At 45.6% G+C, this 14,724-nt stretch overlaps 5 protein-coding genes across 6 annotated transcripts in view; 3 read left to right on the top strand and 2 right to left on the bottom strand.

Annotated features, from left to right (window-relative positions):
- The first annotated feature begins 5,265 nt into the window (after positions 1–5,265).
- Positions 5,266–6,755, top strand: LOC131206349 (histone chaperone asf1). The gene has a single exon (XM_058198872.1). It carries the CDS (start codon positions 5,534–5,536, stop codon positions 6,242–6,244), a length of 711 nt encoding a protein of 236 aa, XP_058054855.1. The 5' UTR covers positions 5,266–5,533; the 3' UTR covers positions 6,245–6,755.
- On the top strand, positions 5,292–7,871 carry LOC131206350 (nucleoside-triphosphatase THEP1). Its single transcript, XM_058198873.1, has 3 exons — positions 5,292–5,375; positions 6,919–6,971; positions 7,052–7,871. The coding sequence occupies exons 2-3, from the start codon at positions 6,941–6,943 to the stop codon at positions 7,597–7,599; spliced, it is 579 nt and encodes a 192-aa protein (XP_058054856.1). The 5' UTR covers positions 5,292–5,375; positions 6,919–6,940; the 3' UTR covers positions 7,600–7,871.
- LOC131206347 (DNA-directed RNA polymerase III subunit RPC5) lies at positions 7,640–9,751 on the bottom strand. Its single transcript, XM_058198871.1, has 4 exons — positions 9,494–9,751; positions 9,277–9,405; positions 8,478–9,213; positions 7,640–8,401 (listed from the first exon to the last, which is right to left on the bottom strand). The coding sequence occupies exons 1-4, from the start codon at positions 9,524–9,526 to the stop codon at positions 7,797–7,799; spliced, it is 1,503 nt and encodes a 500-aa protein (XP_058054854.1). The 5' UTR covers positions 9,527–9,751; the 3' UTR covers positions 7,640–7,796.
- Positions 9,752–10,189: 438 nt separating this feature from the next.
- Positions 10,190–11,159, top strand: LOC131215696 (phosphatidylinositol N-acetylglucosaminyltransferase subunit C). The gene has a single exon (XM_058210087.1). It carries the CDS (start codon positions 10,190–10,192, stop codon positions 11,024–11,026), a length of 837 nt encoding a protein of 278 aa, XP_058066070.1. The 3' UTR covers positions 11,027–11,159.
- A 71-nt stretch (positions 11,160–11,230) lies between these two features.
- Positions 11,231–14,724, bottom strand: part of LOC131206108 (proton-coupled zinc antiporter SLC30A1) — an 18,752-nt gene continuing 15,258 nt past the window's right edge. For both annotated transcript variants that reach the window (XM_058198516.1, XM_058198517.1), the window contains exons 9-10: positions 13,648–13,726; positions 11,231–13,569 (exon numbers count right to left, since the gene is read on the bottom strand). In XM_058198516.1, the coding sequence (XP_058054499.1) occupies positions 13,502–13,569; positions 13,648–13,726 (147 nt within the window). In that variant the 3' untranslated portion in view covers positions 11,231–13,501. The remainder of the gene's footprint in view (positions 13,570–13,647; positions 13,727–14,724) is intronic.

Genomic DNA, 14,724 nt, shown 5'->3' with positions numbered 1-14,724 from the left:
AACCGTGTAGGAATAGTAGTGTCGCGCTAGAAGCGACCCGGATCGTAAGCAACGTGTTACTAGAAGTAAGCTAACTTAGACGAGCGAAACCTGTGACCACACACGTACCCACACACAGACACACCAACACTCGGGAGCTGTACACGAAACCAAAGAGCGACGGGGAGCAGTACTTAGTACACAAGACCGCCAGCTGGCGTGGAGACCACTGGAAAACGAATCTGACAGCTGCACCGCAACCAATGCACTGAATGTTTAAGGAATTCTCTTTTTCTAGGCTAAACGTAAGGATTAGGTAAGGGCAGATGGCGGGGAACGCAGAACGAACTACACCGTAGCGAACTTTTTTTCATTTTACTATGGCGCCCATTTTTGAGCCATGTCCATAAGCCACACGAACCGAAAGCGCACACAATACGCTCGCAGCTACTGGCGCTTTCTGGCGCCTGCCGCCGATTTAACGAGGCATGGCAAAGGACAGATCAGAAACTCAATAACCGTAACCACTATACAGGAGAGTGAACGTGAAACAATCTACAAACACTTACGATCGGCTGATCGAACGGTTCCATCCAAATCTACTTTCTCCCTGAATCAGGCCACCACCTTTCAAGCTTCGCGCTTGCCGCTTTCTAAACTTTTGCACATCTCGAGCCTCCTACTCGAAGCTGGTGCGCCGTTGTTGCTGAGTTCCTGAGGATACAATCCACCATTTATTCCGCCGGCAAATGGGCAATCAACAGTGTTGTCGTTATGTTTTTCTTTTTACATTCTTAACGAATACACGCTCGTTATATGCCCTTTGAAACGTTTTTTATATATTCCCAAGCTTGTACCTTTATAACAGGTGCTAACAGGCTAGCGAGTGAAACTATCAATCGATTTAAAACATATAGGTAAACCTCATCCGTATACTAGTCCTCGGAGCGAAACGTTTTTCGATTACTCAGACAATCAGTATGATTTTTGGTAAAATGAAAACTAAACCAACCAAACAAAAAAACACTCAAACAATACACTCTCTCTACCACATCATCGGGTCGTGGTTTAGAAGGTCTATCGAAATTATATCATAAAAAACGCATCTACAGTACTACGTCATGCTTCGGCTACAGCCTAGAGGAACTGCTAACTGCATGCAGTGCGTCTAATCCGGGTGGACCTTCCGTTCGAAGCGGACGGAGCCTAATCGGGCATGTTTCTACCACTATCGTACTTAGTTGTTTGATCGAAAGCAATACAATCCTACTAGCAAACATCAACCCCTAAACCGTCTCCAAATCGCAGCCAAAGCCGTGAGCGATCAGAGTCAGCACAAACCGTCGGTATCGTCGTTTTACACGTTTCCCTACTTCACTGTTTATACGTCATAGTTAAAGGAAAGGATCAGCACCGAACTGTCCCCCTCGTCCACGCGGAACGGAGGACCTGGCTACGCAAAACCTGGCTTTGCTGTGATGCATTTAGATACCGTTGTGCTTGATTTTTTCTTCAAATCCGCTAGCCTATACTACGCGTTATAGTAAATGTCCGAGCGCAAACGTAGTTTGTAAGTGATCCGAGCAGGCTGCAAACGGAACGGAGACGGAGTCGACAAACAAAACGAATGATAAATCTAAACCGAAACATGATACGCACCTAAAAGATGTAACTCATTTCCATAGGCAGGAACGCACGAACGCAAGCCAAACACAGCAACGCTTACACAGCTGCGTTACGGAAATACTAAAAAACCTTTACGAGACACACTAGCAAACATCACATCGAAAACAAGGGAAAAATGATAAATCTTACAACTAAACTCGATTTAAAGCAAATATTAGTACGAAAGGGACGGCATGGCAACCGGCAGAGCAGTTGGCCAGCCAGTCAGCAACCGGGACGTGGCTGTGGTTGGTCCGGTACACTTCGAAAATTAACACGCCGCCGCACATTACAAGCAACACACGCGCATTATACACACGACTGAATTAATTAAATAAAATGTGAATATAAAAATAGTGAAAAAATGTGAAATAGTGAAAAATAGTGAAATAGAGTAAAATGTGAATATAAAAAAAATAAATAATTAAATAAAGTGATTTAAATAAAATGAAAAATACACAAAGAAAAACCTATAAATTTAATGAAACTGTTGAAACGCCACGGTCCTGGGAGCGATAAGTAGTAGAATTGAACGGTATCGGTGCAGAAAAGGGTGTAAATTGCTTCGAAACATTGAACACACGATAGGGAGTGGCGCGCGTTAGGTGCGAGTGGCAGACAGATAAGCCTAGAACGCGTGTAGTTTAAACAGGTAAGAAAATATATTAAAAATACTACGTTAACATTGAACTATGAATGAAAATTGAAATGTGCTTTTTAAATATTTTCTATATGAAGACATTACATTATATATACATATATAGTATATATACAGATATACATATACAATTACCGAAACAAAACAAATGAAAACGATACACTCACAAACCAACAGTAACATGAAGTAAATGACACAACTGAAGCACAAGCTCTACAATCGGGGGTTCTGGCCGGCGAGCGAGCGTACACGAACCAGTAGGAAGGCAGTCACGTTTGAAAATCATAAACTAAGATCACTTTCAACACAAATCAAAGAAATAGAGCAAAACAAGTATAGAATTGAGCACACATCGCGAGCGAAGATGTAGCGAAACCAAGTCGGAAGATCAGAAACAAACAACATGAAAACGTTATGTTAAATTATACCCTTATACCTACCATAGAAGTATATATATAAATATTATATATATGAATAGATTTAACGTTTAAGAATGTGTAAAATAATAATTCCTTACGGTTACAACTAGAGTTACATTTATGAACGCGAGACTCATTCAAACATAATACGCTACGGAAGTACTACCAGCCAAGCTCGTCCACAAAGCTTACTAATTGTTAGGCAACCACCATTCGATTTGGGCACATTGACACAACCAACAAGCAAACCAACCGCACACTCTGATATAACTCGCCGAGAACGGTGGCCGGCCATAGTCCAAACCAGTCCAGTTTTGAGCCGTTTGTCGTGCATTACAAACTGCGCCTTTTGTCGCTTTTCTAAGCCAAAAACAAACAAGTTTGTTGCAAACGCAGGAGGCTATTGCTGTAGTAGTTAAGGTCCTTAGCGTTCAGAGGGCTCGATAGCACCGTAGGAACCGATTGTCTTATGCGAGTTTGTTTTTCCGGTCGACATACCTGGGATGGCCCATTTTCGTTCATAGCGCTATTGCACTCATTAGCAAACAGGGTTCGTTCGTGAAACATTAAAAGTGAAGTGATTTATTGTATAGTGAAACTATTTCTAGTCGTGTCTAGTCAATTTTCAGTAGCTAACCACCATTTTGTACTAGTTACAGTTTTTCATTTGGCCACGGACAGCTAAGTGTTACAATGTTCGCGTTAGTTTCCCGTTACGATGAAGACATTTTGAATTTCTTCATTTGTTCCTATAATTTTCATATTACTTAAATGTAGCTTCCAAAGCGAATCGTCAGTTAGACTATGATTTCGAGAGAAGCCTTGTAACATGGTTATCGTTTGGGTTAAAATTATTTTCTGATGGGCTCATCATTCATAATGGTCAAGTAATTCAGATGCAAAAGGATGGCCAGGCTGTATTTATTCACCAAATTAACTTGACCTATAGCCTGTATTTTAAAAATAATACACCCAACGAATAGATCTATCTATATCGGCTTCGTTTCATTGTTAGAAATTTTGAAATAAAACATAAACAAGTGAAAAAATTACAACCAAAGAGCGCGGTTTAGTAACGTCCTAATTTTCAAACTCCTAAACATGAACAAAGAAGAAACAAAAGACAAACGGTCTGAGTGGAATAATGAAAACCAAATAAAGCTAATTACCAAAGTGAAAGGCAGTGAAAGGAATAAATAAAGCAGCATTTTAAATCAATCGAAAGAACTATATCAAATCATTCGTCGTCTGGAATAAGAGAATAGATTTTAAAACATTCAAACCGCTCGAAAGGTAAATATAGTAGACCCACTGTTCGGGCTATTTCCGCATGGAAAACACTTGCTACAGTTTATTTGATGCACAGCGGAACGGAATTCCGCCTCAAACACATTCCTTGAAAACCTGAAATTAGAAGCGAAATTTTCAACCTTCATAAGGGTACCGACTTAGGAACAGTATATTGGTGATTTGGACATAAAAAGCAACAAAATATAAACCCTGGTTCAAACATTGAGAAATGTACACGGCGAGAAACACAATAAACAAAATCCAACTATAAGCGAGCACCTCGATCAAATGGATATGGGAAATATCAATCAAAATAGAAACAGAAGTTCACAATTTATTTGGCCACGTGAGGTGAACACAAAATTACTCCATAATACATGAAACACAGTGAAAAACTTGTTACGGCTATTGCAGTATAGCGTAAGTATGTTTTCGTACATTATCTCTCCGATTATTGTTCGTCCTAATGTTTACTGAATCTCCAACCATCAAATCGCTTTCTAACTTCGAACAAGAAGAAAATGAAATTTTCAGTTGTTAACTCCACTCAGACAGTTAGAATAACGCGAATAACCGAATGAAAAACAAAACGGACAAATGTTGTTCAACTAGCCTAAGGCTTTTGTTTTATTTTCTCACAAACGTAACGTTTTTATTATCACTGCGTTATTATGAAGATAAAGCCCAGATGAGGAATCGGTCAAGAAATATCCAACGGTCGGACGGGATCCAACATGAGGAAATGGCGAAGGTACTAGGCACCTAATATTATTATAGACCATGTTTTGCACGAAACATTAGAAATTATTATGGACTACAGAAACGGCCACGTTCCATCGGTTAGGTTCTTAGATCACCGGATTATGGAGAACAAATTGTGCTACGTTCTGATATCGTATCTGGTGAGAATGACTTGTGAAAGAAGCAAACCAAAAACAAAACGAAACACAAATGGTTAAATAAAACTGAAAATTTTATTGCTAAAACCTGCCCCTTTTTCTGCTATATTTTGAAAGTGATAAGAATATTACGTGATGCGTAATTCAACGAAAATGAGCTTCGATGCGCGAAACAATGGAATAAACCGCTTTAAGCGGGAAATCGCGTCAGGCTGTGAGTTGAAAGTGATCTAAGTGACAGCATTTCCGTGTCATTTTGCAACAAAGCGGGAAAAACGCAGCGTGTGATTTTGTTTTCTTTCCCCAATTGTCAACTGCAAAGTTGACGTTCTGTGTTCCTTGGCGTGCGGCTGGGTTGCTTTTGGCCAGTGGCGCTAATTCTGGGTATTTCTCCGTGCTTGTCCCTGCATCCGCAACAAAGAATTCACCATCTGCTACTGCCTGAAGTTTGCTGCGATCAGTGAGGTTAGTTTGCGTGCTGAAATCCGGATTGTACCCGGCGATCTTTCGCAAGCGGCCACCCCTCGGTGTATGTTCCGTTGCGGGGGAGCTTTCTAGGAGCCCTGCCATAGTTTTGCGGCGCGAACTTGATCCCCCGGTAGCGTCAGTAGCATCGTTGCACGATGGCAAAAGTACACATTACCAACGTGGTGGTGCTGGACAATCCGAGCAGTTTCCTCAACCCGTTCCAGTTTGAGCTGACGTTCGAGTGTATCGAAGAACTGAAGGAGGATCTCGAGTGGAAAATGATCTACGTCGGTTCAGCCGAATCGGAAGCGTTCGATCAGGTTCTGGACACGATCTATGTGGGACCGATCCCGGAAGGGCGGCATCAGTTTCTGTTTTCGGCCGATCCGCCCAACGTTAGCCGCATCCCGGAGCAGGACGCCGTCGGTGTGACGGTGGTGCTTCTGACCTGCTCGTACCGTGGTCAGGAGTTCGTGCGCGTCGGCTACTTCATCAACAACGAGTACTCGGATCCGGAAATGCGAGAAAACCCTCCGCCGAAGCCACTGTTTCACAAAATGACGCGCAACATTCTGGCCACAAAGCCACGCGTCACGCGCTTCAAGATCAACTGGGACGATGCACCGGCGAATGGAGTGGCCGGTCCCTCGAACGGACTGGATGGCGAGCCAGCGACCGACGATCTGGCCGCGAACGGGTGTCACAACGACGAGGAGCAAATGGACGCCGGCTCGGACAGTGGCTCGTCGCAGCATCATCCTCTGCACCATCATCCGCCAGAACACGACGAAAACAGCATCGCACTGCCGCCCACAGAAATGCCCGAGTTTAACGAAAACTCCAACTCGCTGGCGATGGAATGCTGAACGCTGCTGCTCTCAGTGTGCCGGAAGTGGCGAGTCAATTTTGTCTTAGGCGCGCAACACATGTTTGCTGATGGAAGTTAGCGTTTACCGACAAGTAATATTAGTTGTTTCCCTTCAGCGGTATGTAGCTAGAGAGAAAAGTGCGGTTTGAGTTCATCATATTTATCAGTTTTGTCGAGGGAAAACCTTTCAAAAATGTCACTTCATGTAAAATCTTCTTTGATTTTCGTTCGACTTCAAATAGTATCCTTTCTGTCATAGTTTGTTTATTTTTTGTACGGGAAATGGAAGAATACCCTAAACCGGCTTCAGGCGGTATTATTCCGCCATTGCACTGTTCGATGATACTTCCCAGTGAACTGAAAATGTATAAAAGAACTCATCCCCAACGGGGTAACCGCACATTGGGAAAATTCGTATTTTCACCACATCAAAAATAAAAGCGGTTTGTAAATAGGAAGTCCAAGAGGAAGACATGTGAAAATATAAGCTCAACATTACCGCCGAAGGAATGAACTTGAATAAAATAAGATTTTCAATATAAAAAAACTCCTCTACATGTAAATGTTACTGATTTCGTTAATCTGAAACGCTCATTTTCTTTTGCGGATCGCCTACTAAGCATGGTGTTATGCTAAACATTCACAGCCCCTGCTGTCTGCTGTCTCTTTCAGGCACCATTTTCCACAACCGCAAATGAGTGTGATTTTAGTGACCGGTATGCCGGGTATGTTATTACGGAAAGATTTACTGCCTTGCCTCTTGCAAGCAAAAACAGTTACACTTGAATCTCTTCATCTTCAACAGGCGCAGGAAAGACGACGCTGGTGCGTAAGCTTAGCGAAGAACTGCGGAACCACGGACATGTTGTTGGTGGATTTTTCACCGAAGAGGTGCGTGATCGACTCACCGGTGAACGGTCCGGGTTTGACATTGTTACCTTCTCCGGCCAACGTGCCCCGTTGGCCAGGGTGGATGCGAAACGAACGACCAACAGTCCCCAAGTGGGCCGTTACACCGTGTGCTTGGCGGAGTTTGAAGCCCTAGCCCTTCCAGCGATGGAACGTCAACCGCACGGCCGTGAGCTACTAATCGTGGATGAAGTCGGCAAAATGGAACTGAAATCACGGCCATTTAGCGAGCGTATGGAAGCGATCGTCAAGGAGCTGGCGGCAGGAAATGGCCGTCTGATTGCGACCGTACCGTTGAAGGCGACCGGTGTTGGCGTGATCGATCGTTTGCAGCGCATTCCGGGACGGCAGCTGTTTCATGTGCAGCCATCAAACAGGGAACAAATTTATGGGGACATTTTGGATGCAGCTATGCTTTGTGCTTCAAAATCACGTCGAACCTGAGAATCTGAAAAGATGGACAACAAACACACTACCGGCTGGAGTGATTTCACGTTGCGCTTCACTCGCAAACACAATGGTTTGAATTCTATTTCGTATAAATAAAAAAAACTAACCCTTCAAGTAGGTCAGATTAACTTCCTGCGACACACGCCTTACAAGTAATTGTCTATTCACATTGTTCGGGGTTTCCGTCGTTCTCAACCGTTGGAAAGTGGCCAGTTGAGATGGTTATTCGCGGAACTAATGGAAACCGCGGCGGTTACCGTTGCGGTGGCTCCGATCGATCCACTGTCGCGCATCGATCGTTTCCGCACCCGCTTTGCACCACTACCACCGCCACCACCACTATTGCTGGCACGCTCCATTTCCCCGAACTTGTCGGCCCGCGCCGCCCAGAAGGCGTTCTGTCGCTCGCTGATCTCCTGCTCGTCGACGCCAAAGCTTTCGTTCGGTGGCTGCAGCAAACTCCAGCTCCGGTCGGCTGCGTTCATCTTCGCAACCGAGCCGAGGATTTCGCGAATCTCTTCGGAGGGCAGCTGCGTGATGATGGCCAGGTGGTGCCGCTCCAGTCTATCACATTTCGTAAAGCGAAACAATATGTAGTCGCGCGCTTTGCGCATCTGCTCGGCCGGCACCCCGTTCGTGCCGGACACCGTTCCTTCGAGGTAAATAAACTCTGACTGGGCAACCCAGTTGCCCCGTATCAACCAGCCAACCTGTGGCAGCAGGCGCAGTACTTTCTCCGGCGAAACGGTCCGATCCGGTAGCAGTTCCAAGATTTGGCCAAACGTTATCACCTTGGCTATGGGGACAGAGGGGATAAAGCAAAGTATTAATCAACGATTGTCCGATGCCTGGGATGATGGGGGTTAACGCACCGTCGGCCAGGATGACTTTGAGTTGCTCGAGAAGTGTCAGTTGTTTAAGTTTGTGCAGACAAACAACTCGTCCCGGTAGGAGGGAATCGATGTTTCGGTCCGTTTTCTCCTTACTAATCAACATGTCCATGTACTCGACTGGCCGTACGTTAAGTGCGGCCGTGTCCAGGCCCGCGCGCCCCGAAACACCTGTGCCACCCATTGCACCACCACCACCGTACAGTTTCTGGCGCTCGAGATCTGCCGAGGCGGTGTTCTTTTCGTGCCAAAACGTTTCACACCATGGCTCTTCCGCTTCCATCTTTGACAGGTAGTTGAACGACTTTTCGCGCGCCTTCCGGACTTTTTCGTTTTCGGTGCGTGCAAACTTCACCGTCACCTGGGTGAGTTCCTCCTCGTCAGCGCCACCGCCACCATCCGCATCCTGTTCCGCCTTCTGTTCGGCTTTGGTGCGCGTGTCCTGCTTGTCGAAGTAGGAAAACATCTGTCGCATCGAAACGATACCTTTCAACGGTGTCGCGTGCATCTCGCCTTCCTGCAGCACACACACCAGATAGCGGCTCACGTCCTCGATCGGTTTCGTGCTAAGGAACGACTGCTTGTCCATCGTGCCGCTACGGAAGGTGAGCTTTTGATTCTTGTCCCGCTGCTTACCGTCGGCCGCCAGGGCCAATTGTTCCCCCTTGAAGGCATCATAGTTGGTAGAGGCCGTATTCAAAGCGTAGTCTATTTTGATCTGGAAAGCAGGGCAAGTATATGAGCAATGGGTGAGCACCATTTTCCAAAGAAGTCACTTTACCTGTTGGTTGATGGGCTTCACGCAACAGTTCACCACGCGGCTATCATCGAAGGTGGCCGTGGACGATTTCACCGGATACTGCAGCAAATACAAGTTGTCGGCAAGCGTTTTGGACAAATGCACGGGAATCTGGTGATGAATGGAAAGCAGACGCATCGTCACGGTTAGCACACTGATACAGCAGATGAATACGGCGTGGCACGGTATCTGCTATTACCTCCTCGACGACAGGATCGTCTTCATCGTCCATGATCGACGCGCCGTTCACCTTATCGATTGTCTACCACGAGGACGAAAACCGGACCAAGCAAGGCACATCAGCAGGCAACATCCGACCGATGCTGGCCCTAGATGCTCTTCGCAAGAACGCTTAGGACTCCAATCACGATTCACACGGGGACTATCTTGCTCTGTGCGCTACCTTGGCATTCTGTACGAGAATTCTACGTCTAGCGAATGAGGAAACGTTTGTTCCGGTTCGTTTTACGGCTTGGCAAAATTTGCTTTCCACTGTGTCGCTGGCTTTCAGACTCCGAACCGCAACGTTGACAGGAATGCGACGCCCGGTGAAAACTGTAAAGACCGCGTGTTGTGCGTCTATACTGAGCGGTTCGTTTCTGTAGTTCGCAACGTTAGATTGGTTTATATTTTGACCGGCTTTTTCAGCCTTTGCCGCATGCCTCGCCTTTGTTTGGTGGAAGTATAAAGTTTCACCAAACTATTTCGTGTTCGTTACACTTCAGGGACGAACTGGGAAGACCTTTATTATGTTTTACATTTAAACAGTAGTTTGAATATGGTCTAAAAGTGGTTCAAATTTGAATTGTTTTTTTCCTCTTCGATTGTCACTCACAATAAAAACAATAACAAACCATTGCAGCAGAAGTGAAGTTTCTTCGGACGCAGTGCAACAATGGACCAGTCCAGCCGGCCACGGAAACCATGGAGGAAAAATCTGTACGAAAACGCCGAGTACGAGGACAATTTCACCGATCCCACGTTCTTGAAGGACATGAAAACGAATGTGAACCTCCGGAACTACTCGGCCGCTGAAGCGTTTACCGGTGCCACCCGGCTCAGCCAGCAGATCTGTGTGGTGACGGGGTTTCTTATCGTATTCCACCACCTCTACACGGAACGCGTGGGTCCGAAAGCGATATTCTGCCAGTCGGCCGCCGCCACCATGGTTGGCTATTTCATCTATGCCGGCAAGGACGCTCAGGTGACAAAGTTCATCGAGGACTCCAAGACGGCCATCGCGGTGCTGGTGTTTGGATTCATCTTTTCCCCGCTGCTGCACACGCTAACGAACAGCATCAGCACGGATACGATTTTCTCGATGACCTTCGTCGTGCTCGTGCTTCATCTGGTGTTTTTTGACTACGGAATATCGGCCGCTCTCGTTTCCAAAGCCATATCACTGAATGCGGCCATTTTCGGTGCGATATGCTTAGCGTCGCGGCTTTCGTCCTCGCTACATGCGTTCGTGCTGCTGGAACTGGCAGCCGTGTTCTTCGCACTTGGCCCGTTTCTGGTGTCCAAGCTGTACAGTATTTCCTTCCTGGTTCTTTCCATTGCCGCGTGCTGCTACTTTCTGAACGCAATCTCCCACATTATCCTGTACACCTACATCTGCCTGCTCGCGTTCGTCAATCTGTTCTGTCCCTGGTTGTTCGTTCGACTGCAGAAGTACAAGAACAACATCAATGGCCCCTGGGACGAGGCAATCGTCACGGAAGACTCCTCATAGGAGCGACCGTGCTCAAGTCCCTGTTCTCAGCTCCTGACCAACAAAACGATCGCCAGAGGCAAACACCAACCCAAAGAATGTGTAAAATTAGAACCAAACATGGTATTATGTTAGAATTTAAGTTCACCCAGTTCTGGTGAAACGGTTTATATGATAATAAAGCTAGTCCAAAGACAACGAGCTGAAATGATGTCCATACGAGTGTTTATTTTCAAACTTTTCTCTTATATTTCCCTATTATATTTCGTTCAAACATTTGACATATGTTTTATTTTATTATAAGGTTGTTCACCATATATAAACCTGCACGTACGGTTGCAAGAGTTCCGCTCACGGTTAACTGTAAATCCGGAGCGACCGGGTTTTATCGTGGTGTGGCGGATCGGTCATTAAAATTATCCTACTTTATTGTTAGCTTTGATTTGTTGTATTTCTCGTCTGCCCATGCTCAAAACGGACTATTTTTTAGCGGCCACTAAGAATATGCTTTGCTCGTAGCATATTTGCATTAAAATTTCATCTATGCTAAATCTCGCTTCATCCAATATGATCGTCACGTCCTCTCGGCCTGCAACTAGCGCTAGAGACGTGCGTTAGTTGTGTATAGTAAACTTGGGGCATACTTTACGGTTTTTTGTTGTTGGTTGTTTTGTTTGACTTGCGTCAACACCTTTGTTCTGATTGGCCATCAGCAAAACATCTTTCATAGTTCTAAAACAGTTTTAATAATACAGTTAATCTTTCTCTCTCTCTCTCTCTCTCTCTGTTGCACTCTATCATGACATTCCCAATCGGGCTAATTGGAACTTGATTTTCTTTTGCTTCTAAGAATGACCGCTTACTATGCAACCAAATTGTACACAGTTATTTTGTTGCAAAACCGGTGGCGATCGGACGATCCTCGCCGAGACCGTGCCCCCCAACGTGTGCTGAGCTTACTATTAATGTAACTTGTAATTCGCACGACGATGCGGCACCTTGAATGATGAAGCAGTGTAGCTTTTTCTAGTCCATTTTCAGACGCTTCCTTCCATGTTTCAAATTTGTTTCCACCGTCCCCAAGCGTCGGGTTGTTGGGGAACGTTTATTTAAAAATAAACAGTATTCCTAATAATTTACGGTTTCGGGGGGACAGGCTTGTTCAGTGTCACGGTCAGCAGTTTATCGGCCGTTTTATGGGGTGCATTACGTTCGAGGATGCACCGGGTCAAGACTATACTTAGCAAGAAAATACTTATACGTCACACACGCTTGGGTATGGATTTATAAATTACGGCGTCGCGCGCCCCCGTGTTAGAACGTGTCATCACTTAACAAACTACAGTACATCACACACAGTATTACAGAGCGTTTGATTGGTTTGTCAGCGATATTCTCTTCGTCCGCCCGATATGGTCAAACGCGCATAAAAAATCTATCTTTCCGCCTCTCACGTTTCACGTGCGCCCAACAATTGCGGTCCTCTTTCGATCCGTCGGCAGCTAGTGCACGCGCGCCGAATGCAAGAGAGGACAGCGTTGCCGAACGCTTAAATAATACAATAAAGATATGGAATACAAAATCCAACGGTGACAAACGTCAACGGCCGAACTGGTTTGGGTCTGCAAAATGTTCGCATAAAATCTCGCAAATGCTTACGGCCTTCAGTAGACCGACCATCCGCCACTGCCAGTTCACAACACATCAACAACATGACCATCTGCTTCCCAGTGTCCGGTCCAAAATCTTTTGAGTAGGGCAACAGAACATAATTCCATTTACCGTGCTAGACATGGTGCTGCTGCGCGTAAATACGGTTAATGACTATCTTTGCGTTCTCTGCCTAACACACGAACCTTTCCTTTCTCGTTGGAGTGAAATCTGTTAATCTGATAAACCCAATGGCGACCCAGTGCCCCTTGGCACAACATAAAAAACCCAACCATCAACCCAGCAGCGGAGATTCTTACGATCAAACCCGATTGATTGCCTGCAATCGTGGGACATGCACGAACCCCCTCCTTGGGTCTTGGGTCTCGCTGTTCACTGTGTGCTGTGCTGGTGGCATTGGCAGTACAGGTTCCGCAGCGGGGAACCAGTCCCGGTAACGTAGCTCTCCAGTAGACTACACGAAGCCATCGGTAGCGTGTATTGTCGAGTGGCGCCACCACTACCCTCCGCTTGGGTGTCACTACCGGCGTCTCCACAGGGCGGTACTTGTTGGTCAGCCGCTGCACCGCTGCGCCGTACACGATACAATCGGCTCGCGTTGAGATTGTACGTCGGTTTTCGATCATCGTCACACGGGCTGCCTCCTGGACGATGGTCCGAGCACGATGACCTCACGTCCGTGGCAGTCTGATGGTGCTGCTGCTGTTCCCGATTGGCGATTATTGCTATGGTCGTAGGTGGTGCCGGGTGTCGTTCGAGGCTGTGCGATGTTCCGATGGTCATTAGGTGAGGTTTTCTGTTACTGCCGCTCAGCGGAGATGTCTGTCAAACGCTAATTTTTGGCAACGCACCCTCGCTCGGTGCTGTTTGATTGTTCTGGTCAAGCAGGGATCCTGTCGGTTGGGGCGAGCGGAAGAGTCAAGATAAATTAGCTTCGGTGCCACCGGATGATCTTCCGTGCGTCCACTTACCGGATTCCACGTCGTTCCCGCTTCTGGAACTTCTTTGGCGGCATAAGAATGGTGATGGTGTCGGCGACGATGGTTGATTCTGGGAAAGGTGGAATGAAAACAGGCGTAATTCGAGGGGTTCACCGGGTGGGTTGGCGTGTCAGTAGAATATTCGAACAGAAAGCAATAAAGTCCGCACAACGCACGTTTGGTTCATAAACGGTTCTCGTAGGTTTTTATTTGCATCTTTCTCTTCGCTGTGTGTGAATGTGTGTGGCTAGGCGAGGAAGATAGACCTCTAATGTGTTCTACGAAATAACGGGATATAGCGTTAGGTCGCGTTGTCTACGTTGTTAGAGTTTCAAAAGGATGCAAATCTCAAGATGGAGAAGATAGATGAATGCGTAAGTTGGTAGCGGATTAGTGTGTGACGTCGTTGTTATGTAATGTTTATGTAATAATAAGTTGAGAGCATTTTTCTCTCCACCCTTACTGTTCTCGTATAGATCTAGTTCGGTTCGCTTGTTTTTTACGTGTTTATATGCTCTATTTTGGAAGGATTCATCATTCTACTGTCTATCGGGTTTATCCGCTTACTTTTACTTCTCTTCGCGCTATCTTCTATCTACGAACGAGTAATCTGGCCTCATCCATACGTTCTTTGCTCGTCTTTAATATGAAATAGAGAAAAGAAACAAAATATTCCTCTGTCCCAAAATATCGTCTCCGGGTTAAACATGGTGCATCATTTGTGTTTTGTTGTTGTTTTTTTTCATTCATTTCAGTCGGGTTTAGCACTTAGGAAATTTTCCTTTGTGTTTTGTGTGGTAAGATAGTTCAATCTTATAGTGTATTTTTACATTTTTCAGCCTTTATAGTTGTTATACGTTTTTTTTGCTCTTCTGGTTCATCTTCATAAATTCATATCTTCACAAGCAGTGCTAAATAAAGTTTCTTTTTCTCAATAAACATATCAACATAATTATAAACCACCAACCAGCAATACATCTTCCATTTTCTCGAGCAGATAAATCAACACTTTGGCAGTACTAGCGAGTGGCCGTTTTCGAACATGCAGAGGGCAGCGGCAGCAGCACT

Source organism: Anopheles bellator, chromosome 1 (genome assembly GCF_943735745.2).
Source record: "Anopheles bellator chromosome 1, idAnoBellAS_SP24_06.2, whole genome shotgun sequence".
NCBI classification, from domain to species: Eukaryota; Metazoa; Arthropoda; class Insecta; order Diptera; family Culicidae; genus Anopheles; species Anopheles bellator.
This window is presented reverse-complemented; position numbering and strand designations above follow the sequence as displayed.